We start from the raw sequence: 24878 nt of genomic DNA, 5'->3' as shown, positions 1-24878 counted from the left end.
GAGGCTTCCAACTTCTCTACCCATTGAATGCGTGAGGAAAGAACTGGGGCTAACCTCCCTCTACACTGCTATGGTTTGGAAATCTCTGACCCTCTACAGCAAATGCCTTGTGCTTCCGGAAAGAAGCGTCTTTCTGACCATTAACAAAGCGCTGTCCACTTAACAGGTTCCAGTCTTAAATACTTGGCAGAAAACTTGCAAGTGCGTCTTGGACAATATTGCCCAATCAGCAAATCTGTCCGAGGCTAATCCGTCCAAGGTGAAAAAAAACTCCTCGACTGGGATTGGATCTCAACTCAGGAAAAGCTCAATTCATTCAAGTCCCTGTCCTTGGTACGGGATGACCTTTATTGTAAAGGTACAGTTCTCCCCTATTTAGACAGGATTTCGCCTGAACCTCTACCCCACAAGAGAAGTCACAGGAAGAAGAACCAAAAACAGGGATGAACGGACCTTGTTATGTCGTTGCTGTGGTCAGGAGACTGAAACGCTATACCATCTGATAATGAGTTGTACCTCATTAACACCTCTCAGAGACAAATGGTTGGCAAAACATTTTGAGAATTATGGGGAGGAAAGGTTTCTTTGATTTTGGCACTGTTGAACGTTGTGAGAGAAATCTTTTTAACTTTGGACACTTAGTGTTTTCTATGATCCATGAATTTAATTGTACATATAGTGGCCCAGTGCCTTCGCTCTACAATATTGCTTTGTCTGAACATTGTGATTTGTTTATTTTTCCCTTTTTTTCTTTTTACTTATTTTTTCCTCCCCTTTTAGAGTTGGTTCATTTCTCGTTTTTTCTTCTTGTACTGACTAATTTTTTTCTTTTACATGTGTGCATTTAAAGGTTTTTTTGAAAACGAATTGATGTAATAAAAAATAAAAATTATCAGCTATACTGCGCACTCGTCAGAGACAAAGATACACAGCAATTGTATTTAGTTAGCAAAACCACATAGGATATAGGGCCTCATCACGAGTTGGACAGTATCCCGGCGGTATTACCCACAGGTTACTGCCTGTGATAATAGCATTACCGCCAACGTCCGGTGCTCTTCGTGCCGGATCAAGGGTTGGGCGGTAACTGTAATTCCCCATTGGGTCCATTGGGAATGTTACCGGTGCGTTTACCCCCAGTTCTGAACTGGGGGTAAACACGCCAGACTCATATTTGGGCGGACCCTTAAATGCGGTGGTAATAGCGTTACTGCCGCATTTAAGGTCCACCTCCCAACTCGTGATGAGGCCCAGTCTTTTAGGAAGGAAAACAGTTGGATAGTCAAACAGTAGCAGAGCTTAAGGTTATAGAGACGGTTTCAGAGCAAACAAATGCTTTCAAAGTCCAATTCCTAACTAGCAGCAAAAGTCAGTTTGGAAAGGGCTTAAAGTCTTACAAAGCAGGGAAAGTTCCATAGGACACTTCTAGTCTCTAGGAAAGGATACTTGAAGACTCAACACAACAGTGGGGGCCCTATTAAAGGACTCGTAAAAAGGACACAAGTTGGCAGCTTGGGTCAGAGGTAAGAGTGGACACCCTGGACACCTCTTTGTGCACTCCAACGCTCTGGAGCGACTTCTTGGATCAAGGTAAGCAATACCTTTTCACTCCACAGTACCTTTGGTTAGAAGAAATGGTTGTGGCTGGATTCTTCTCTAGACAGCAGCATTCAGCCTGGTCTCCAGATTCCTTGGTCTGGTGACGAAAGGCAGCACAATGAACGGGAAGTCTCAGCAGCAGTCTCGAGAGAGAGGACCTATGGCACGAATTCCTTCAGCTTCTCTGGTCAGTCTACAGTTTTGGTACCTTTTCGGCAGCACCAACAAAGGACACAATTTGCCCCGTCAAGCTTCTTCGATTCCTGGAGTCCTGTACTATGGTGAGGGGTCATGGATGAGATGGATTGTGTCTCTGGAGGTTGACCTGAAGATCGGCAAAGACTTTGATGGATTCAGCCTTTCAAAGACAATGCACTGCAATTGGGTTGGAGGTCTCCAGCGATCTGCAGCTCTAGAGAGGCACAGCACCTCTGGAGATGGTTCAGATTGGAGTTCGTCTCAGGGCTGGTTGGTCCCACCAGCCAAAGGAAAGGAGTCATCCTCTTCGGAGCTTCTCTGTCGCATAGAAAACAGGGTCAGGACAGCAGGGTCACTTCACAGTGTTGCAAAGGGCCTGCAGTGTCTCTGGTCGTCTTCTTCTTCGGTTACTTCAGTTTCCAGTGGTCGACTTGCCTTTCACCTCTGGAACCTCACATTTTATTCATTTTCAGCACACACTCCTCCGCAATATCTCTCAGCTGTTTACAGAACGGGGCGGGCCGCTGTCCAATCAGGACAGCCAGACCCCCAATGGAAGCTAGTTCCATTTTGGTACTCAGACAGAAAAAGGGCAGAGGAGTGAAAAAACGCTCCCCACTTCCTGCTGGCCCAGACACACTGCAGCGAGGCAGGGACACCAAAGGGTTCCGGTTGAAGGCAAAACACACACACTCCCCCTCCCACAATGGCAGAAGAAGGGCTAACAAAGAACAACCATGCTAAAAATCGTGGAACAAGAAAGGAGCCACCATGTTAGAACGTAGGTGACCCTATTGTGCACAACCGAGACTTTGAATACAGCCTGCGGTAAAAAATAGCACAAGAGTTGGTAGAACAAGTCCACTGACACCAGCCATAACGAGAAGGCTGTCTATAGGACTAAAACGTCACAGGAGAAGAGAGAAGAGGGATACTATGTATCCCATTGGCACTCAACATTAGGTGGTAGGTGCCAATCTCTCATTGTGCAACGTTTTAGGAGGGCTACAAAGTATCCCTCTATCCTTAAGAACAGTAGTAAGTAAGGATAAAGAAAGAATATGAAAGGAGAACCCAGAGGGATCCCAGCAACACTGCCCATGAGGAGCTGGGTGCTGCAAAAGTTAAACACAAATACCTTAAAAGAGATATGGAGGAAAGAAGACTCCATAGGAAAGGTAAAACACAGAGAACAGAGTTCCAAAAGACAGAGCCCATAACAATGAATGAGTGGAAAAAGGCTCCACTTATTCAGGATAGAAAGAAAAAGGTTCAGAGGTCCAGCAAAAGGTGCTGGGGATCTCACTAGCAGAGGGGATGAAGCATAACAATAATAAAATATCCCTAACACTCGTTTCCCCCTCCCCCAGACTAAGGGACAGGAGGATCTAATCCACTGGATGAATCTCTTGGTACAGTCGGTCATACTTTCTGGAGAGACCACCTGCATTCTCATGTTGGGCACCTGAACCTATGCTTAGTGAAATCACAACTTTGGAGGCTTATGGACCACCTGAGCAATTCTGGATTTTCTCCTTTCATTTGCATCAACCATCTTAAGGGTTGGTGGTCAGTTTACATTCTGAAAGTAGTTCCATAGAGGTATGGCCAGAACTTCTTCAAAGCCCATACAATAGAAAAACATTCACGTTCAATTGTGGCCAACCTGGTTTCCCTAACTTTTAGTTTTTGACTAATAAAGCAGATGGGGTGCTCCCTGAATTTGGAATCAAGTTGACTCAAGAGTGCTCCTACCCCTGTGTTGTAAGCATCTGTCTGGGCTAAGGAGGCCTGGTTATAATCTGGAGCTCTCAGCACTGGAGCTTTACAGAGGGCATCTTTCAGCCCGTGGAAGGCTTTTTCACAGTCCTCATTCCATTTGACTTTCTTGGGGTACTTGGGAGAAAATACAGTATTTAGAGGAGAAGCTATGGTCCTATAGTTCTCAATGAAGTTCCTGTAGTAACCGGTAAGTCCTAAGAAGGCTATTACTTAAGTTTGAGTAGTTGAAGTGGCCCAGTCTTGTACAGCCTGTATGTTGCTGGATAAGGGCTTAATCTCACCTCCTCCTATATCATGACCAAGGTAGACCACTTTACTCTGACCAACTTGGCACTTACTTGCTTTGATGGTCAGATTGGCCTGTTGAAGGGTCTGCAAACCCATGTGCCAGGTGGATAATTTGTTCTTCCCAGGTAGGGCTGAACACTGCAATGTCATCCAAGTATGCCATGCAGACGCCCTCTAACCCATTCAGAGCATGAATAACCATTCTCTGAAAAGTGGCAGGTGCATTCTTTAATCCAAAGGGCACGGCCTTAAACTGGTAAATACCTTCTGGGGTTGCGTATGCCGTTTTCTCCTTGGCATGGTCAGTCATAGCAATTTGTCAATAACCACTTGTCAGGTCAAAAGTACTGAGGAATTTTGCTAAGCCCAGTTTATCCACCAGCTCACCTGTCTTTGGCAAGGAATGGACATCAGTCTTTGTTACTGAATTCAAAGTCTTATAGTCCACACAGAATCCACAGTCTTTAGTTCCTGCCTTTGGCACTAATACAACCAGGCTATCCCATTGACTTGTGGAATGTTCAATCACTCCAAGGTCAAGCATCTTATTGACCTCTTCTTTAAAGTCGTTTGTCACATTATCTGACATCCTGTAGCCCCTGATTTTAACAGGTACGCTATCACACGTGTCAATGTCATGTTGGCCCCAACGGGTCAAGCCTGCTGTAAGTGGGAACAGAGGGACACACAGATTGAACAGAGCTTTGCACTCCTCTTATTGCTGCAGAGTCAGAATTGAAGAGAGTTTCACTCCTTCTATAGACCCAACTGAAGGGTGTCCCTGTCATGACCACTGTGAGGGGGCACAAGTTGTGCCACAAGCAGGCTCCCACCAGAACCTGGAGGGCCTTAAGACCACTGCAAAAGGGCTCCTGGAGCCAGTCCTGGCGCCTTTGGCACCAGGCTCATATGTAGGAAGGAAGGGCTGTTCAAACTAGGTCACATTTATGAACATGGGTCTTTAAATCCAACATGGAAGCACCCACACAGTCTAGTTCTAAGAGCCAAGCCATGCGGTTTAGTGTTTTGGGTGTGGCAGGCCTGGAACTACTTTCCCTGGTACTACATTACCTGGGCTATATAAACCACACCCTAACTGCAGAACATGCTTTGTGTTATTCTGGAACCAGCAGCGTGACGCTCACCGTGTCCAGCTCCTGGTCTTCAGGATCTTCCTGTAATCCTACAAGAACAAGATTATTCTGTTTTACCTGAGAAGACACCATCCAGCACTCAGCATCTCAACTGGGCTGCAATCTGTGGAAACCGTGAGAAGAAGAAACATCACTCACCTGTGAATACTAGCTTAAGGACTTCCGGCAAACCGCTACCAGAGCTGCTGTTCGAACATTGCGACCTGCAATAACGAGAAAGGGAAAAACAATATTAGAACGCACGCTTTCAAAACATTGAATTCCATCATTCTTACCTGAATTCCATCACGCTACGCCACGCTTCCATCCGGAGCACCACAGCAGCATCTGCAAAGGAAAAGAGACATATTCAGGTTTGTTTTCAATATTAAACAACCCCACAACGCTGTACTACTTTAACGGATTCCGGGGGCCTGTTTTTCATCGCGCTCTCATCCACTCGCAGCACCACAGCGGCCTGTGAGGAGAAGAAGAAAACAGAGCTTCAAAAGACAATAAAGGCGCTGCGCTTCGCGCTTTCTTTTACCTAGAAACGTGCCTCTCCGTCCGGCACGCCAGCATCAACACCTTCGCACCCGAAAAGAAGAAGATAAAGACATTAACGAATTCCCACATAAACAGAACAAAGACTTACAATTAACAAACCTACCTACCTACCAGCAGATTCGGGGTCCAAGCAGGCCTGGGCCCAAGGGAGGCGTACTGCACCAGTGAAGCAACTCGGTCAGCTCGCCAACAAACGTCAAGCGTCCCTGCACAAGAAACGCAGGACGGATAGCTCACCATATAAATAACTAAGATGGGAAAAGAACCCAGTGGGAAAGGAATCGGTCAGAGGGAGGTGGGAGATTCACCCATTAGAGACAGTTATCACAAATCCTCCTTTCTGTAATTGCAGATTCATTATTCAGCACTGGGCAACTATGCATCCAGAGTTCCAGATCGCAGAGCCTTCCAGACGCCCCCAGGGATATCAGGTGAGCGTAAAAGTCCCCTTAAAAGATCTGGGAGAGGCTCACTCTCCTCTTCTTCTTGATCAGAATCAAAGAGCAAAACTCCTATCTCTGGTCTGGAAACATAAGCCTTCAGGCAGTTGGTATGAAAGACCACAGGGGCTTCCCTTGGGGTTGCCCAAGTCTACCACATAATTCACCTCTCCAAGTTTGCCTACAACCTTGAAGGGTCCTGTCCATTTGTCTTGTAAGACCCTCTATCTTACAGGAACCATCATAAGAACTTGTTGGTCTGGAGTAAACTCCACCATTTTAGCCTAATGGTCATGCCTTTGTTTGACCAGAATGTGACCAGCTTTCAACTTCTCAGAAGACTCAGTCATCATATGTGCCATCCTATGCCTGAGGCCTAGCACATAGTCAGTAATCCTAACTGGCTTGAGGGTTGGAGCACTCTCCAGACCCTCCTTATTGAGGGCCAATGGGCCTTTGACAGGATGACCATGAAGAAACTCAAAGGAACTAAAGCCCACTCCAGCTTGAGGTACTTCTCAATAGGCAAAAGGAAGGCATGGCAGAAGAAGGTCCCAGTTTCTTTTAAGTGGTTCTTCTAAAGTTACAATCATGCTTTCATAGTCCTGTTGAACCTCACTACCAACCCATTTGTCTCAGTGTGGTACGAAGTTGAGCACTTGTAGGTGACCCCACAGGTTTTCCACATGGCCTGCATGTAGTGAGACATACAACTTGACCCCTGTCAGATACAACCTCGAAGAGAAATCCTACTCTGGTAAACATGCCACGTAGGGCCTTAGCCTCTGCCTGAGCAGTAACAGTTCTCATTGGAATAGCTTCTTATTGTTAGAAACCTGAGGGCGTTCTCACATCTACTCCCCTTGGATCCTCTATGCAGGTGACCAGGGACAGGCCATTGCTTTTGGATCGTTCTCCTGGGGGGGCAAGCGAGGGAGGATGACCTGGCTGGAGGGTCCTTGGGGATTGGAGGTGGGATACCCTTGGGTAAGACACAGTATTCCACATCCTCCTTTTAGGAGGAAACCCCTATCCTAGAAGTGGTTATGGGATATTGTTCACCATGTTCCCTGGTCTGTGAGAAGGGCAGGAGATATTATCATCCTAGACATCTTAGAAAGAGGAGGAGAAGGATTTGGGAGGAGGTACCTCGGGACAAAACACAGTATTTTCCTTACTCGAGTAACAACCTATCAAACCCTCCCCCAACTTTTATGGGTCATTATAAGGTGGTTCCCCTTTATTCCCTCTTGGGTTACATGACAGTACTGAGACGAGGAATAAACAACAGAGCAATGAACACTCCATACTTTCTCCACTCTGGTACTGAGATGTGGAAGAATCCACTGAGAGGAATGAACACTCCATACTTTCTCCACTCTGGTACTGAGATTGGGAAGAAGCCACTGAGAGTAATGAACACCACGTATTCTCGCCACTTTGGTACTGGGACGAAGAAGATGACTAAAGAGGCATACACTATAGTGAATAGACATGTCCCACTAATCGGTTCGGGCAAAGCCATGCAATTGAAATCAAGTATGCTCACCTGCAACCTATGAAAGTTTCAAGACAGTATAAAAGAGTAGTCACTGGAAGAAAGGCGAGCGAGTTGGCAGACAGCAGAGATGACAGAGTTGCCTAGGACCATTCTGTGGAGTACGAGACCCCTAGACGCTGATAGTCTGCAAAGTGAAACCGTAAGAAGGAATGTGTCGAGGGATCTGTGTCACCAGAGAGCAGGAGAAGTCCAGAGAGGGAACCGGTAGGCATGCTGATCCCCTATGAAGTGGTTCAAGAGAAATGCTTGTTCCCCTGGGCTGAGAAGGGAGCCCAAGAGTGTCTGAGGGGCTAACAGCAATACCTTGACCCAGCAGGGAAAAGACGTTTGACTCGACTCCAAAGGGATGCCAAGAACACAACCAGTGCGTTTCAAATAATAGGAAACCCAGTAGGTGCAAGTGAATACAAAGTAACTGACTAACCGCATGTGAACAAATGCACATCTTTAATCTCAGACCAATGTAACTGACTAACCGCATGTGCAGCCCTCCAGATAAGGTGTCAATCTGGCCTTTTCACACACTTAATTCTTGTGAATATGGCACCTTTCTTTTTCCTATTGTATCCATTACAAGGCTATTCTTGGCAGCACCCTCATACATCATGGAGTTCACTGCTGACATTGAACTGTGTTGAGTCATGATCTGTTTATTTAACGCTTTCCTGTGTTAGTCATTTCATCTAGTGAATACTTTTAGAGTTGTAAAGTTTAAGACTTGGAAACAAATAAGTGTGTATTTTCACTTTGTTGAAATGCTTTGATTTTCTATGTTTCTAAGTTACAATTTTATTTAAGAATTTTGCATCACTAATGTGCATGCAAATTGCTTTGACACTTTAGGAAGTTTCATTAGAATTGGCATTTTTATTGAGCCTGATTTGGAAGATTGTTGTAGTACAGTGAAAAAGTGTTCTAGCAAGGGATTAATTTTGTGCTTATTGCCGCTGTTTTCATTGCTTTTAATAGAGGCCGATCTGATGAAGTATAATTATTTCAAATTTACTAGTGATTTGCATTGGCATTTCATACAAAGTTTTCTCTTTATCTCACAAGCACATCAGTGGCATTTGATGGGTTTTAGTTTTATGAGAGGCTCTGGGCAAGCAGCTGTTTGGCATTTCTCATTACAAAAGACTTTTGATGTTCAATTAGAAGAAATGTTTGATATTGTTTTAAAATATTGCAAGTGTTTGCATGGTGCATGCATGAAAGGGCACATTCACTTGTTAGGCACAGCAGAGCGAGCAAGTAATGGCTAGCAGCGTGGTTTGAATGTTACTTTTACTACCCCACCGTCCCCGGCACTGAGCAGGTATAATTCTTACAGATAGGGAGCGGGAAAATCTACCAGCAATTCTTTGATGGACTTTTATATAATTGGAATGGGACATTAGCAGTCCTTCCCCTATCAGGACTAGCTATTATTTTTTGACCAAGTCAACACTTCCCAACATTGCTGCATATATTTTTAGTAGGGTTGACTGTACTAGTACTTCTCAACAGCTCTGCTATATATTTAAGCACAGTACCATAGCTCCCTATCACAGCTGCCATATGGGGCAATGTGAACTATTCACAGCAGGGCAAAGCACGTTTAGTTGTAGCATAACCAGATTTCTTAGCAGGACTGCTATATTTTGTAACAGTATCTCAATTTTTCAACATTGGCATTGTAATGACTCAGTACCAACATGTGTTTGCAGTTTCAGTGTGTAGGTTGAAGCACTGAAGAGAAACAGTCTCTAAGCTCTCACCTCCATTCTCCTGAGGTGGTAGTGTGCACACTGGTGGACAGTGTGAGAAAAATTGCATTGCTGTGGTAGGCTTCAAGCCACCCTGCTCTCAGTATTGTGCTTTTCCTAACTTCTGATTCTCCCATGTCTGACTATTGTGTGACACTGCCAAATCTGAAATACCTCTATACATTTCCCACTTCATGTGTAGGATAGTTCATTGGAAGATGTCTGGCGCTTGAGACAAGCCAGTTATGTCAGGCAATCCATGTATGGGACTTCCAATACTCCAGCCCTACACGCTTTCCAGACAAGTTTGTTTCCTGACTAAGCCCGTCAGCAAACCTAGTTCAGTGGGTTGATAAACCTGCCACACAGATCAATATTTCACCTGCAAGTTCCAAACCTGTCATTAGCTCGATGAGCTCATGCATCTGTATGCAGTGATATATGTTTAAGATGGAGATAAAAGTTTTGAATTGTAGCAGAACTAACTTAGCTTTCAAGAGGGTAAATGTTTGATGGTTCAGCACTCATTCATCTCATCGGTGCTGCCATACTTGGCATTCCGTGCAGATAAAGCATGTGCATGGAAACAAGTTCAGCATCTGCTGATAGGAAACTCTAAATCTGAAATGTCCAGCCTAACCTCCAAAAGCAAGTTTGTGTACATTTAAAAGGAACCACCCTCTAATTTTTAAACTGAACTATGTAGATGGAAAATGCATTTTCAGCTTGTATCACTTATTATTGCTATGCCAAATTCCAAATAAAAAAAGGAGAGGAAGAACAATTACAAGCCTAGGAGATACAGGACAAAGGGCTGAAGTTGGGGCAGACAGGACAGACAATATAATGGAAAGGAGAGAGAGCCATAGTAATACATTGTGAGAGAAAACAGAGGAATGGAGACAGCAAGACAGAGGAGAGGAACAGCAATAAAAGTATTCTGAGACAGGATATGCAGAGCGACGCAGAGCAAGAGACCACAACAACAAGCATGAAAACACTCAATAGTGAGATGTAGAGCAAAAAAGAGGGAGACGGGGGACGGGGAGGAAGGGGAGTGGGAGTAGCAACAGGAAGGATAGAGCCAAATCATGAGGAAGAAGCCATGAAACAGGTGAAGAGGCAGCAGCAGTCACAGGGTAAAGGCATAGTAGTGATGCTGGTAGAGAAAGGGACTTTATTTATGAATACCCAACTAGCTAGTATATGGTTCTGTAGCTATAGTAAATTCTTAAGAGGTCCTGTGTCCTAATGTAATGAAGATGCAGCGGGATAGTGTGAGAAACCTGAGGTTTTTCTCCAAGGCTATTGCCAGGGATCCTTTGTTCAGGTGGCCAGGGGTGGGCCATCGCTCTTGGGTCCCAACAATGGGGGTAGAGGAGTGAGGGAGTAACCCCTGGGCAGGGGGTCCTTGGGGACTATGGGAGACATGGCCTTGGACGAGACATGGTATTCCTCCCGTTCCGATACACCCCTACCCGACATCCCCTCGGGTGTCATGGGATATTCTCAACAGAGTCCCATCATACCGCAGTACCTTTCTGTAAGGAAAAGGAGAAACCATCAGGGAAAACAAAGACCATCCCTACATTCCAACATGAATTTTACCCCTCTTTCCTCCAAACCCACTTCTCAAAAATGCTACATTCAAACCCCATTTCCTGAAAAAAATCTACAACATCTTTATCCCTTTTTTGTAGAACAGCACCATTCCCACAAATCCATTCCCCTATTGAAATACACAAGGACAGAGACGAAGAAGAGAGGGACTAAGAATATAAGGGTTACCAAGGAAAAACCCCTTAGGAGACAGAAAAAAGACTATCACACCTTGACAGTTGGCTGTCCCACTAATGGAGTCAGGCCAGGTGAGGCAGACCCAACCCTGACCCAACACCTGCAGCCTGTTAACATCTTCCCGGTGTATAAAGGAAGGCTTCTGAGCAAGAAGAGTCAGTTGCTCTTGGGACACCAGGAGGGAGGCTGCAAGGCTGAGTGCGGAAGAGGATCCCTGCATGAAGGCCAAGCACTGGGACAAAGCAGTGGACCAGACCCAGCACTGGTAAATGGGAGCCACAGAGCAGAGAGCAGAACCCCAGATCCTTTTCAAACAAGGACTGACTGGTGGAGGGACAGATGTGGAGCAGAGTAGGAGCTCCCGGCAAGGTCTGCTAGGCAGAAGAGGTGGAGGTGGAGAGTGAAGGCTTCCACATCCTTACCCTGTACATTGTGCTCCTGCCACAGGTGCCTGGAGGCTGCCCGTAATCCTCCCGGGTGAACGCCACAGTTGGGGAGGAGCAAGGCCGTCACCAGAGGCCCTGACCTAAGGCAAAGACAAAGCTTAATAGAAGGAAGGTCAAGACAATCGGTGAGTTCTCATGTACAATGGGAGAGAGACATGTTTGTGACAGTAAAAACAATTATCATAACAAGTGACTGTTGCATTGTGGAACTTGTAGTTCTAGGAAGCAGCAACAGAGAAAGAATCCAATGTGTAAAATGTTGTGAAGCAACACAGTGGTCCGGCAAAGATGAAGTAGCCTTATCGAAAATCTATGACAAATGTGAAGGGAGACTCCCACAGAAAGGGGAGTTGTGATGGAAGGTGTCGAAAGTGAACTGTTGAAACCAAGACAGGCGCGTGCCCTACTGAGGGAAGCCTGAGTAAAACTACCCTGCTAATGAACTCTTGAATGTTACAATACGAACTTGAATGATATGATACTTTTGACAGAGTGGTTCACCGCGTGTGTGCTCAATCGAAGGCCTCTCTAAGGTAACCAGCTAAGAGTTGACAAAAGTGAAAGAGTGGCAAATCGAAATGGTCTTGCGACGGTCAAGCAAAATCCTGTCTTCGATGTTGATACAGTAGAGAAAGTTCATAACAAAGTAGATAAAATTGGTCCGAGCCTGGCAGAGGGAGATCAATTGAAAGCTTTGCGTTAAAGCAAGTTTGTGTTAAAGAATATAAATTGGTCTGAGCCGGCGGAGGGGGGTCCGTGGTGAACAGTGAAACACCAGGGAAATTGGAATAGTGAAAAGCCTGAGAACATTGTGCTAAAGTGGATCTGAGCCCGGCAGAGGGGGGTCCGAGGTGAATAGTGACAATCCTAAGAAAATTGTGTACATGTGAAATACTGAAATACTGAAAGCATAGGAACTTTAGTGTTTGTTTATTTTGTTGCATCAGGCCCTCTGAAAGAAGAGAATTTGAATGGCAAAGAGACTTTGGTACAGAAGGTCATGATGTTGAAGTTTTGAACTGCACCACGTGCTATAGAAGCCAGAGACTGTGCTAAGGTCGAGTGTGCCACCTTGTTCCGTGCTGAAAACGTGGGGAAGGGAAGACTGACATATGATTTCTTCAACACTTTTCTTTTACATAACATTGTTTCCCACACTATTTGTATTTGGAGGTAAGGGTTGGCAATAGGTTTATTAGTACAGGCCCTTTTATTTTGACAAGACACCACTAGGACTGTTTTATTATTATTTGATGGTCATAACTTGCTCCCTTCTTTAGAACCTTTTTCAATTGAAGTTCAATAAACACCCTTGAACTGGGATCACTTGTGTCTGTCGTTTTACTAATCATACCATGGTTTCCTTACAATAGCAACACCTACAAGTTATTGCATGAGCGAGAATTTTCCACAAGAAATACATTATTTGAAGCCAGATAACATGAAATATGACTACATTGTTCTCGTATTTTCCAAACGTTTGACTTTATGCACACATTGGATAAATGCGCAGCACCTTTTACTCTCTTGCAAAGGTGAATACTCATTTTTACTCTCTTGAATTTTTATTTACTCTTCAAATCTCAAAGTAGAGAGAACAATACACCCACCTCAAAATCCTATCTGGAGCACTGCATGTGTGAACAAATACACGTCTTTAATCTCCGAACAACGCTAAGCGAATGAAACCTAATGAAAATAGAAGGCTAAGTGACACTGAGTAGCAGGGTGGTCACGTATCAAGGGATACGTTCTCGAAAGCCTCTGTGGAAAGAAAGAAAGCTTTTTTGTAAGGAAGGGACCCACGCAAAAGGCAAAGTATAAGCAAAATCCTCAAGAAAGATGAAAGCGAACCTGAATTTACAGGGGTGCCCCTTAAATAGTTTTGGGGTACCCCCCCCCCATCACCATCAAATCAGAGTAAATGCACCCCTCTAGGGAATTAGCCATGAGTCTAACTTGCAGGTGATAACAAGACTTTAATCTTTACAGATCATGAGGATTGGGAAAATGACAGAGCACTCTGCCATTTCAGACCAGCATTCTGTCATCATTTGCTGGCTCCCAGGTCCTGAAGAATGATGCTGGACCTGGGGCTTAAATACTCTCGACTTGGTCACTGGATACCAGCAGAGCTCCTCCAAAATTGTCTTTCTTGCCATACAAGGGATGCTGCAGAGTCTCCAGTGTGCATGGCCAGGTTCTGTTTGGGACAAATTACATAACATTATGCTGCATATGCAGGAATACTGTGTTGCTCTTGTTTAGCATAATCTACTATGTTATAAACATTCATACATAACCACATCTTCACGCCATGCTCTCAGCACTTAACTCAATAAACCTATATTTGATTTGGTCCAGTAATTCCTAACAAAAAACTATTTTCCCATAGTATTCTGTCTTGCCTTGAATCTTTTTTATTCTCCATTGGCTTGTGATTGACAGGAACAACTGCTGAGTTACCTCATGCTCTCTGCCAGCCTGTCTGTAATCTATATTTAGCACAGCCTGACTTTACTGTGTGCTTTGAGCAAAGCTAACTTACAATGTAACAGTTTTCCATATATATATCCATCTGAATAGTTGTTTGTACTTGTGTTTCAATCCCAACTATCTTTATTTAGTGACCATCCTCCCCCCTGGACTCTTGTAGTACTTAGAAAACAGGTAACGGAAATCTTGTCAAGTTCTAAAGCGCTTGGAAAGTTTGGAAATGAAGGAAAGCACTGGGCTCCTTCCCAACAAAGATCAGCTAATCTTGAATACCGAAATGAATGAAAATAAGCCAATTGTTGATCTTAAATAACGAACTGAATGAAAATAAGCGAACTGCTAATATTGAATGCCGAATGTAAATGCAGCAGCAAATGGCTAACAGTGAATATTGAACTAAATGAAACAAGAAGCTGTCTTTAATAAACCACTTGTTTATTGAATATAGAACTGAATATAACACTGATAAGCTGCATGTAAGAAACGACTTGTTTATTGAACATTTAACCACATAAGAAGAACTTATATATGTTGAATAACAAACGGCTGGAAGAGAATTCCTGGTTCCTGGTTGCGTGACCGGTAATGGGTGGACCGTGCGGTCTAACAACCATGCCAAGACCACAGAACCCCTAAATACTAACAAGGAAATGAGCTATTGTTGTGAAAGGAAAACTACTTTTGGTACCTATGAGACTTGGGGAAGGGTGCCCTGTGCTGTGAAGAATTGCTGAAAGTCAGTTTAAAGACAAAGCTTTCATATACTTCTTTTGCAACATCTTTTTGATATTGAACTTGGGTAAGGGAACCCTGAGGCTCACTGTCCTGGAATTATATTGAACTTGGGGAAGGACATCCTGACATTTACAAAGGTGTGGAGCTTTACTACTTTAAATTCAAGAAAAGGTAATTTTAACATTGCAATGAACTTGTTGACATTTGAGGAAGAGGCTGAAGATTAAGTCTGAGCTGGAAATAGCTTGGGACTTTGATTTTGGAACACTGTTTAGTGTATGGTTGAAATCCCTTCACATTGTTTTGTCTTAGTTGTCAGGGCCAGCATAGGTTTTGGACACAGACAGACCTTCAGTTGAACTTACTGACACAGACTATCCTTAGTTTCTTTAGGTAGGGAATTTCCACCTTAGTATGGGGCAAGTTAGGCTTTACACCATTTGGACACTTTCTTTAATAAAAGCCTTTTATTACACATTGAATCTGTTGTCTGTGTCTCCTTCCATGATGCCAACTTCACAGTATCTAGTGGCATGGTGTACTACAACCAATATAAATCGGTTGCCTGAAGAAGTTGGAGGGTCTAGCGGACCAACAATGTCAATCCCTACCCTCTCAAAAGGAACTCCCACAACTGGGAGAGGTAGTAAAGGTGCCACATTCGTGGCTCCACTTTTACCAGATAACTGGCAAGTGTGGCAATTCCTACAATGTTTCTAAACCTCTGCACCCATCATGAGCCAGTAGTACATGATATTCTCTCCTTTTTGAAGTCCAATGACCAGCCAGCGGGACTTCATGTGCTAATTGTCGGAATTTGGATCTCAATTCTCAGGGTACCACCAGTCTCCTGAGGTCCCCTGGAATGGATTCCATAGGTTCACTGTAGAGAGGTCCATCCTCCCAGTAAAGCCTATGCTTCCCAGGTTTTTGCCCTTGCCCTTCACTCTGGGAAGCTGCGTGCTGACGCCGACCTTCTAGAGAGGGATCCTCTCTCTAACCCCTACTGAAGTCTTCTGTCCTTGAGGGTCCACCTTCTGTAAGAAACGTCTTCAGCTCAGGATGGTCTCTAGAATCCCTATCTTCCAGACAGGGTTCAATCTCCTCCACCTCTGACTCATCTGAAGATTGTTCTTCTGGGGATTCTTCTGGCAGCAGCTCAGCCGGTGGTGGGGTCACAGGTGTGACCTCAACTTTCTCTTATATCACAACTCTTTTCTTTGAGGAAGCTTTGGGCTTGGGGCCCTTCTTTCCTTTGGAGACCCTGGGTTTCCCTCTGGTCTCTGAAGGAAGGTCTCTTAAGGTTGCCGCCCTTGCTTTCCTTGTTAGCTCCCTTTACTTCTTAAAAGGAGGCTTTGAGGTGCTGGATACTACAAACAGGACCTTCAAGTCATTGCCCAAAAGTAAGCTACCTGGCACTTCAGAATGGACACTAATAGTGATTTTAAAAATCATGGCATTACATGTAATTATAGCTGGCAGTATGGGACACATTTGGACTAGACCTCCTGCTAACTTGGTAAGCCTTTTGAGAGCCTTAGCAACTTTCTCGGGTTGAAAGAAACTTTCATCTACCACAGTTATACTGGCCCCAGTGTCTCTAATGACAGGGGTGCCCTGGCCATTAACAAATACACTGTCTTTATAATATTCTTTAGTATTATCAGGAATTAAATGATAGACTTCAATGTTCTGCTGTTCCCACAGTCCCAGAGACTCTATAAAGAAACTCTAGCTTGAACATCAATGGGTTCTTCAGCTGGAGTCTGAATGCCAGTACCTGCCATTGGTATATCCACATCATCTGTGAATACTAAGCTGACAGATGGGATCCCTGACGGTTTACCCTTACATCTGTTATCTCCTTTCACGTGGTCATCAGGTCCACAAACCACACATTTCCCAAATGTCTTCTGGAATGGGGGTTTCTGGTAACCTCGCTCTGGTTTGGGTCCAGAGATTTCACTCGCCCTTTAAGGTTTTTTAGGGGGATATTTACCATTGTTATGTTTCTGGCCCTCTTTTGGTAGGGGATTTTTGGAATGATCCTTCTCATCCTTCTTATGCTTCTTCCCATCCCCTTTCTTGTGAGGAACCCCAGAATCATTTTGAGTAGTAGTGTTGGCTACCCACAAGTCAGCAGCTAGTGCCAACTTCTTGGGGTCCAGTTCCTTAAAGTCAGCAAGGTGCTGTCTCAGTTCTGGGGAACAGGCAATACGTTCTAGCATGAAGAGACATCGCAAACCTGCATAAGGGCTCACCTTGTAGCCTTTAATCTATTCATCTAAGTTTTTCAGATTTTCACACACCCAAGTGGCCCACAAGTTACCATCTCTCTTCTAGTGGTCCCTAAACCTTTTTAGGTATTGGGAAGGGTTTTCCTAAACCTGGCTATGAGAGCAGTTTTTACCAACTGGTAATCTTGTCTATCAGCTTCATTCAACTCCATCACAGCCATTCTGGGGGTTCCATGTAATTTCATTGTGGGATGTTATTTCGCCTTTTTTTACAGTGGATTTTATTATGAAAAAACAGATTGAATTTTTATTTTTTGGGGGTCCCCCACAAACCCCAATCCCCATTAATGTTTTTATATATTCCCGAACACCCACTCCCCATATATATATTTTTTTAACCCCGCCAAAAAATGTTGATGGGTTTTTTTCATTACAAAATCTGCTGTAAAAAAACCAGCGAAAAAACAACCTGCGATGAAAGGACGTTGTACCTTCTGGGGTAGCCTAGAGATAACCTGCAGGAACAAACTGACTTTCACAGATACCTTGCACTTTACATGTAAACTCAAATGTACCCAGCCAATTCAGAATACCAGTTTTTGCATCATACACAGTCACCAAATCATTGAGGAGACAAGGCTTCCTGGACCTGGACGTGTCGGGCAAAGAGGAGACTCTGAAACAGAAGTGGAATCAAGGGACAACTTTTTCATGTCAAGCTCATGCTGCATCTCCTTTCCCCTGAGTTGCAATTCCTTCCTCATTTTGTTGTCTTTCATTTCTGACTGTACCTCCAGCTTTCTGTATTCCAGCTGCATTTTAATTATTTCTAACTCTATGATTAGCTCTGCTGACTTGTTAGACATAGGTAGGGGTGAGGTTAGGAGATTTGGATGTGGATCAACAATCGTATTAACATCATCATCTGCCTCACTTACTGGAAGAAGAGGGGTAAGAGTTGTACTTTCATCATCATTATTATTCAAATCAATTCTAGGAGTAGGGGTTACAGGCCTACTCACAGTTTGGTATTCCAACAAACTATGGATGAACTCAGCTTTCTTTCCTTAAGTACTAAGGCATTTTTCTTTATACATCTCTTTTAGTTTTTCAACAGTAAGATTAATAAGAGCTTTAGCCTTATAGTTTTCCACAGTGGACATGGTTTAGTACTTTACAGTATAGTAACTTGCCTTGTTGATGTATTCTTTGAACACAATACAGACAGGAGTCAATGTAATCCAACCTACACAAATCCCACCAGCTATAACACCAGTCTTAGGGGAGTTTTCCTAAAGTCCACTTGAATAATAAATAATAGTAAAAATATCCCAATGGAAACCGGGCCCCCAACTCTTAGTATCAGTCTGTACTAATTATGGAACATTGGTAGAGGGGCAGAGCAGTCAGTCTTATCATAAGAGGAAGAGGTGAGCAGTAGGCAAGTACACTGAACTCAGTTAGTAAAGCAGATCAAAGAAACACTTACACCAATACATTTATATAAAATATATATTTATACAAGAGATGTTTTAAAATACTTAGATCATCAAACCAAAACACAGGATTACTTATAGATACTTTTCAAAGGCCACTGCTAAGTTTGTAGTTGCTCGCAGTTACAATTGTTACAGCGTTTGACACTAAAGACCATTCTACCATCGGTTATACCGCGCACAGACAAAGATATACAGTAATTGTATTTAGCTAGCAAAACCGCATAAGATATAGGGCCTCATCACGAGTTGGGCTGTATTCCCGGCTGTAATACCGCTGACTGTAATAGCCCTAGCACCAACCGGTCCGGCTCTATTAACGCCGGATAACGAGTTGGGTGTTAACTGTAAATCCCCTTTCCCAACTGGGTCCATTGGATTCAATGGGGTATTTTCAGCGCTAATTATGCGGGCTAATACAGCCGGCGGTAATACAGCCGAAAACAGGGGATTTTCACCTCCAGAGGAAGGCTGGAGGTAAAACAGCCCATTTAGCGCCCAACTCATGATAGGGCCAGCCCTTAAATGCGGCTGTAATACCGTTACCACCGCATTTAAGGGGTACAGCCCAACTCCTGATAAGGCCCATAGTCTTTTGGGAAGGAACACAGTTGGCTCGTCAAACTGTAGCAGAGCGTAAGGTTATAGGTCAGAGCAAACTAACCCCTTCAAAGTCCAATTGCTAACTATCAACAAAAGTCATTTCGGAGAGGGCTTAAAGTCTTACGAAGAAGGGAAATAGCAAAGGTTGCTTAGGATACTTCTAGTCTCCAGGAAAGGATACTTGAAGACTCAACACAATGGTGGAGACCCTGTTAAAGGACTTGTAAAAAAGAGACAAGCTGGCAGCTTGGGTCAGAGGTAAGAGTGGACACCCTGGACACCTCTTTGTGCATTCCAACACTCTGGAGTGCCTTCTTGGATCAAGGAAAGCAATAGCTTTTCAATCCACAGTAGCTTAGGTTAGAGGAAATGTTGGTGGCCAGATTCTCCTCTATGCAGCAACGATCGGCCCAGTCTCTGGATTCCTTGGTTTGGTGACGAAAGGCAGGAATTTTCTCAGCAGCAGAGCAGCAGTCTCTCTCTCTCGACAGAGGGATAGAGAGATAGAGAGAGAGAGGGAGAGGGGGAGAGAGAGGGAGAGGGAGAGGGAGAGGCAGAGGGAGAGGGAGAGGGAGAGAGAGAGAGAGAGAACATAGAAAACGGGGTCAGGACAGCAGTGGTCGCTTCACAGTGTTGCAAAGGGTCTGCATCGTCTCTGGTCATCATCTTCGGTTACTTCAGTTTCCAGTGGTCGACTTGCCTTTTACCTCAGGAACTTCACCTTTTATTCAGTTTCAGCACACACTTTTCTGCAATCTCTCTCAGCAGTTTACAGAAAGGGGGTGGGGGTGGCTGTTCAATCAAGACAGCCAGACCCCTAGTCGGAGCTTGTTCCATTCAGGCACTGAGGCAGACAAAGGGCAGATGAGTGAAAAACTCCTCCCCTATTTCCTGCCTGCCGAGAGACACTGAAGCCTAGCTGGGACACCCAAGGGTTCTCGCCAAAGGCAGAACACATACACAGACCTCCCCCTACCAGAATTTTAGAAGAAGGGCTAACAAAGAACAACCACGGTAGAAATGGTGAAAAAAGAAACAAGCCACCATGTTAGAACATAGGTGACCCTATTGTGCACAACCGAGATTGTGAATACAGTCTGTGGTAAAAAAATAGCACAATAGTTGGTGGAACGCGTACACTGCCACCAGCCATAACTATTAGGTTGTTTATGTGACCAAAAAGTCACAGGAGCTGAGAGAAAGATACTAGGTATCCCCTTGGCACTCCAAATAAGGTGGTGCGTGCCAATCTCTCTTAGTATAAAGTTTTAGGAGGGTTATAAAGTATCCTTCTATCCTTAAGAAGATTAGTAACTAAGGGTAAAGAAAGAATCTCAAAGGAGAACCCAAAGGGTTCCCAGCAACATTGCCCATAAGGAGCTGTGTGCTGCAAACGTTAAACACAGATGCCTTAAAAGAGATATGGAGGAAAGAAGACTCATAGTAAAGGTAAAATACAGAGAATAGAGTTCCAAAAGTCAGAGACCATAGGAATGAATGAGGGGGAAAAGGCTCCACTCATTCACTATAGAAAGAAAAAGGTCCAGAAGTCTAGCAAAACGTGCTGGGTGTCTCACTAGGAGAGGGGATGAAGCATAACAATGATAAATCTCGCTAACAGGAACATCATCGGCAAATGCCATGTGCACACCAGACCTGGCTCAGATACAAAGAGCACATCATATGCAAATGCCAGGTGCACACCAGACCTGGTTGAGCTACAAAGAGCACATCAACTCCAAATGCTACAGCATGCCCGACCTGGATCAGGTACAAGAGGCAAATCATCTGCAACTAGCAGGGCACACCGACCTGGATCAAGTACAAAAGGGACACATCCTCTACAAATGCCCGGCCTGTGTCACACAACACAGACACATCATCTGAAAATGCCAGGAGACGAACTAGCTTCGTCAGGTAAAAGGGGCACATCATCTGCAAATGGCAGGGCACACCCAACCGGTGTACAGTAAGAGGGACACATCTGTAAATGCCAGGACATGCCCACATTATGGAAGGGCTTAGATTGGCAGATAAATATGCTGGATAGCAATAAACTGATCCCTCGCTCTCTCTGATCTCAAAGCACTGTGCTGTCTGTTCTCTTGATTAATCATTTTCCATTACTCATAGTTTGTTCCGGGCCTCGTCATAAATAGTAGGAATTGTGTTGCTAGATCGACCGAAAACTGCAATATTACATGTGGTGGAAAAAACAAGGTTTGGAAAAGCTTCCGAAATTTGATAACACATTTAGTCACAAGGGGCAAGTTTGTGGGTTACAGATCCTAAAACACACATGACAAAATGCCCCGACTGCCCTGCTTTTTGGCTGTGGTTAAAAATGTATCATTTGAAGCAGAAGCATACATTGAACAGAGCCAACTTGTGAAGTTCTAAAGATATACGGATTCAAAGCCATGAACTACATAAAATGGATTAACTTTTAAATGGACATCTGAAGCAGTACTTGGAAGATTGAAAGATGTGTTCCCAATATTTTTTTAGCAAGCACGCCACTACATTTAAATCGAATTTAAGCATGCAAACCTGTGCTAGCACACTCTTGTACAGGTTCTTCAATTCATGCAGGGAGCTATGGTAGAATCGTCAAACTTAAAAAGGCTCTAGTAGCTCAGAGCACTGAAGAGGCAGGTAAGGCATCACATCTACAAACAGCAATTCCACATTAAGCTCACTGATTCTCCCCATTTATCCAGTCAAGTAAAGAGCAAGATGGAGCAGGGTAATAGGTTAAATCAAAAGAATGGAATGGAACTGGGGTCTGATGAAACACAGAAAAAAAGGGGCCTCACCCAATGTGATCTCATATTCATTCTTTATGGAGGACAGCAGAGGTTTGTAGGTCTTGAAGTCCTCAATGAAATACTCAAAGACTTCCCGGTAGGGCTAAAGGGAAAAGAGAAATGAGACACTTTATTATTACTCATGGACAATTTGAGTACAAGCATTGTGTAGAGGCTTTTACTCATGTTTAAAGCTGTGTGGACCAAGCACTGTGAGGTTGGTATCATGGAAGGAGACACAGGCAACAGATTCAAAGTTGAGCAATCTTTTATAAAAGAAAATGTCAGGATGGATTGAGGCCTAACCTGCCCCATTTTAAGGTGGGATTTCCCTACCTACAGAAACTAAGGAACGTCAATGTCCGTAAATTTAATATAAAAATCTATCTGTGTCAAAATCCTATACTTGCCCTCACAACTAACACCAAATCATGTGTAGGGATATCAGCTATAACTCAAAATGGTGTTCCAAACAAAGTTCTGCTACTTCAAGCCCTGGCTTACTCGTCAGCTTTCTCACCCAAATGTCAATAAGTTCACAACAAAGTTCAACGTCTCTTCCTGTTAGCATCCAATGAAATACAGTTTATAAAGGTTAAGGGGCCCTTCCCCAAGTTCAACACAGTTCCAGGGCAACTCAATTCCAGGACACCAAAACACAGGGTTCATTTCCCCAAGCTCAATGTTCTTATGAAAAGATAGTATCCTTGAGACTTTTGTCTTTTTTAGATGAACTTGAATAACTCAGGGTTCCTTCTCCAAGTCTGATGTTTATCACCAGTGGCTTTCTTAATTTCACCACAGCAAGTTCCCTTATTAACAAAGAAAAGTTCCCGGAAGTGGCCAGCAGCCGAGCGATGAGGACGTGAGCTCGCTTCGCTCCCGGGCCGCCAGCCAGATCCTGAAACAATCCTGTTTTTCCTGCAAGACTACAAGTACCCAAAAGTGCCTGCTCGACGTGGGAACTTCTGCTGCACGTCCCTACCTGCTCCTGGTGAAAATCGGTGTCGGAAGACCCACTTAGCGAGACTTTCAAGAAAGCAAGCTTGCGCGCCACAGAGCACACTGTGTGTCACTACTGAACCCTGCCCGTGTGCCGGCGGCTGGCGAGTGCAGTGTGGGGTACTGTGTTGGGCTATATGGCGGGCAAAGGACCCTAAAATAGAACCGAGCCACCCCCGGTGCCTCTCCCGGACTGCAGGGAGCGGGACCCCGCTGGGTGCCTCCCCGCCTCCCGCCGGTGAAACCCGCGGAGCCGTGAAAGTTCCCTCCAACGGCAAGTCAAGGGGCGGAAGGGGTACACCCTTGGAAGCGGCGCCAGCGGCTGTCGTTCATAGGCAGTCAAATCTGCACTAACGTAGCGACGTACGCGCCCGCACACTACTTCTGCCTGCTGGCGCCATCGGAACGCCTGAAGCCGCCGGGGCTCCTCGAGTGTTCCACTTAGCGTTGAGCGCCTACCAGACTCCTGAGGTGGCCCCCGCTCGCTGTCGGACAGCTACTGCCTCAATCTTGCGGTAAGGAGAAGGGGGGACGGGAAGGCAGGCAACACACTTGCATGCTTCCCCCTCGCCGCCAGTGGGCCCGCTACAGAGACTCTTCCAGTTGCCCCACCATAGCGAAACGGATATGTTATATTGAAGCACACAGATATCCTTCATCCTCAACGAGAGCGAGCGCGGGCTGAATTCAACGGACCCAGAGCGACCTGCATCTTCACCCCCCCCACTGCCCAAGAGAAACTGTCGTTGTGGCCCCAACAGAAGCACACTTGCTAGACTTACCATCACCCTCCCACCGAGCATAACGGGAACGACCAAATTTCAACGAAATAAGCAACACCGGGCAAGGTGATCAGAACATAGTAGCGCACGGTGAAATTGTCTTATGAAACACCTGCCTGTGTGGGAACGCCAATACAGTTACGCCAAAGAAGTGCTGGAAGGTGCGGTGTTGAACGTTGTGTAATCCCAAGGCTAAAACCAGCTGCACATCAAACCCTAACACAGTATCCGGCAAATCACACCCAGACCGGGGGGGGGGAAAAAGTTCTACAACAGAACAATCGCTCCCAGAACGGTCGGAACCCGGCTCGGACAAATAGGCGGAATCTGCCCACCGGTTAACGTTACAGACCATGCCAGCTGCTATGGGGAAAGATAAAACAAGAAAATTGACAAGTCAAAGCAAAATGGACCAATTCACCACGGCCGGGCGAGTGCACAATTGGACCACGCACAATCAGACACCATGTTAGAAACAGAGCATAATATATCCCTGAAGGATATCATGGCTGCGATAACAAACTCCAGAACCTCCATGGAACAAAAGATGGATAGCATCAGCACAGACGTTTCGCTCCTCCGCCATGATCTTCAGAAACTGTCCTCCCGCACAGGAGAAGCGGAACAGCAGAACTCTGGGACTGAAGATGGGCTGTGCACTATGGAACAAAGGATGGCTGGGGTAGTGGCACGTCTGAAAACACTGGAGGAGAAGGCAGAGAACAGTGAAGGCCGATCAAGACGAAATAACTTTCGCATCCTGGGCGTACCTGAAAAAACGGAAGGCCCTTCCATGGAACTGTTCCTTGAACAATAGATAACCGACATGTTTGAACCCCAGACATTCTCGAAGTTCTTTTCAGTCGAACGAGCGCACCGTGTGCCCACTGGAAAACCGATACCTGGTGCACCTCCACGCACCATAGTTGCAAAACTGTTGAATTATAGAGATAGAGATGTGTTACTCCAGACGGCACTGGCCAAAGGCACAATGACCTTCAATGGATCCAAGGTAACATTCTTCCCTGACTACACAAGGGAGGTTCAGAGAGCCAGGCAATCTTTTCATCAGCTCAAAAGACAACTCCAGACCCTACATGTGAAATATGGCTTTCTCTTTCCGGCCCAGCTCAAGATCTACCACGGCGGGACAACAGTACACTT

The 24878-nt window shown here is 44.8% G+C and overlaps 1 protein-coding gene across 4 annotated transcripts in view; it reads right to left on the bottom strand.

Annotated features, from left to right (window-relative positions):
* The window catches only part of TSNAXIP1 (translin associated factor X interacting protein 1), a 1023806-nt gene that overhangs the window by 523937 nt on the left and 474991 nt on the right, over positions 1 to 24878 (bottom strand). For all 4 annotated transcript variants that reach the window (XM_069655260.1, XM_069655269.1, XM_069655286.1 and 1 more), the window contains one exon: positions 21940 to 22033. In XM_069655260.1, coding sequence (XP_069511361.1) covers positions 21940 to 22033 — 94 coding nt within the window. The remainder of the gene's footprint in view (positions 1 to 21939; positions 22034 to 24878) is intronic.

Source organism: Ambystoma mexicanum, chromosome 1p (assembly GCF_040938575.1).
Source record: "Ambystoma mexicanum isolate Mex_15411 chromosome 1p, UKY_AmexF1_1, whole genome shotgun sequence".
Classification (NCBI taxonomy): domain Eukaryota; kingdom Metazoa; phylum Chordata; class Amphibia; order Caudata; family Ambystomatidae; genus Ambystoma; species Ambystoma mexicanum.
The sequence above is the reverse complement of the archived record's forward strand: the minus strand, read 5'-3'. Positions and strand labels throughout refer to the sequence as shown.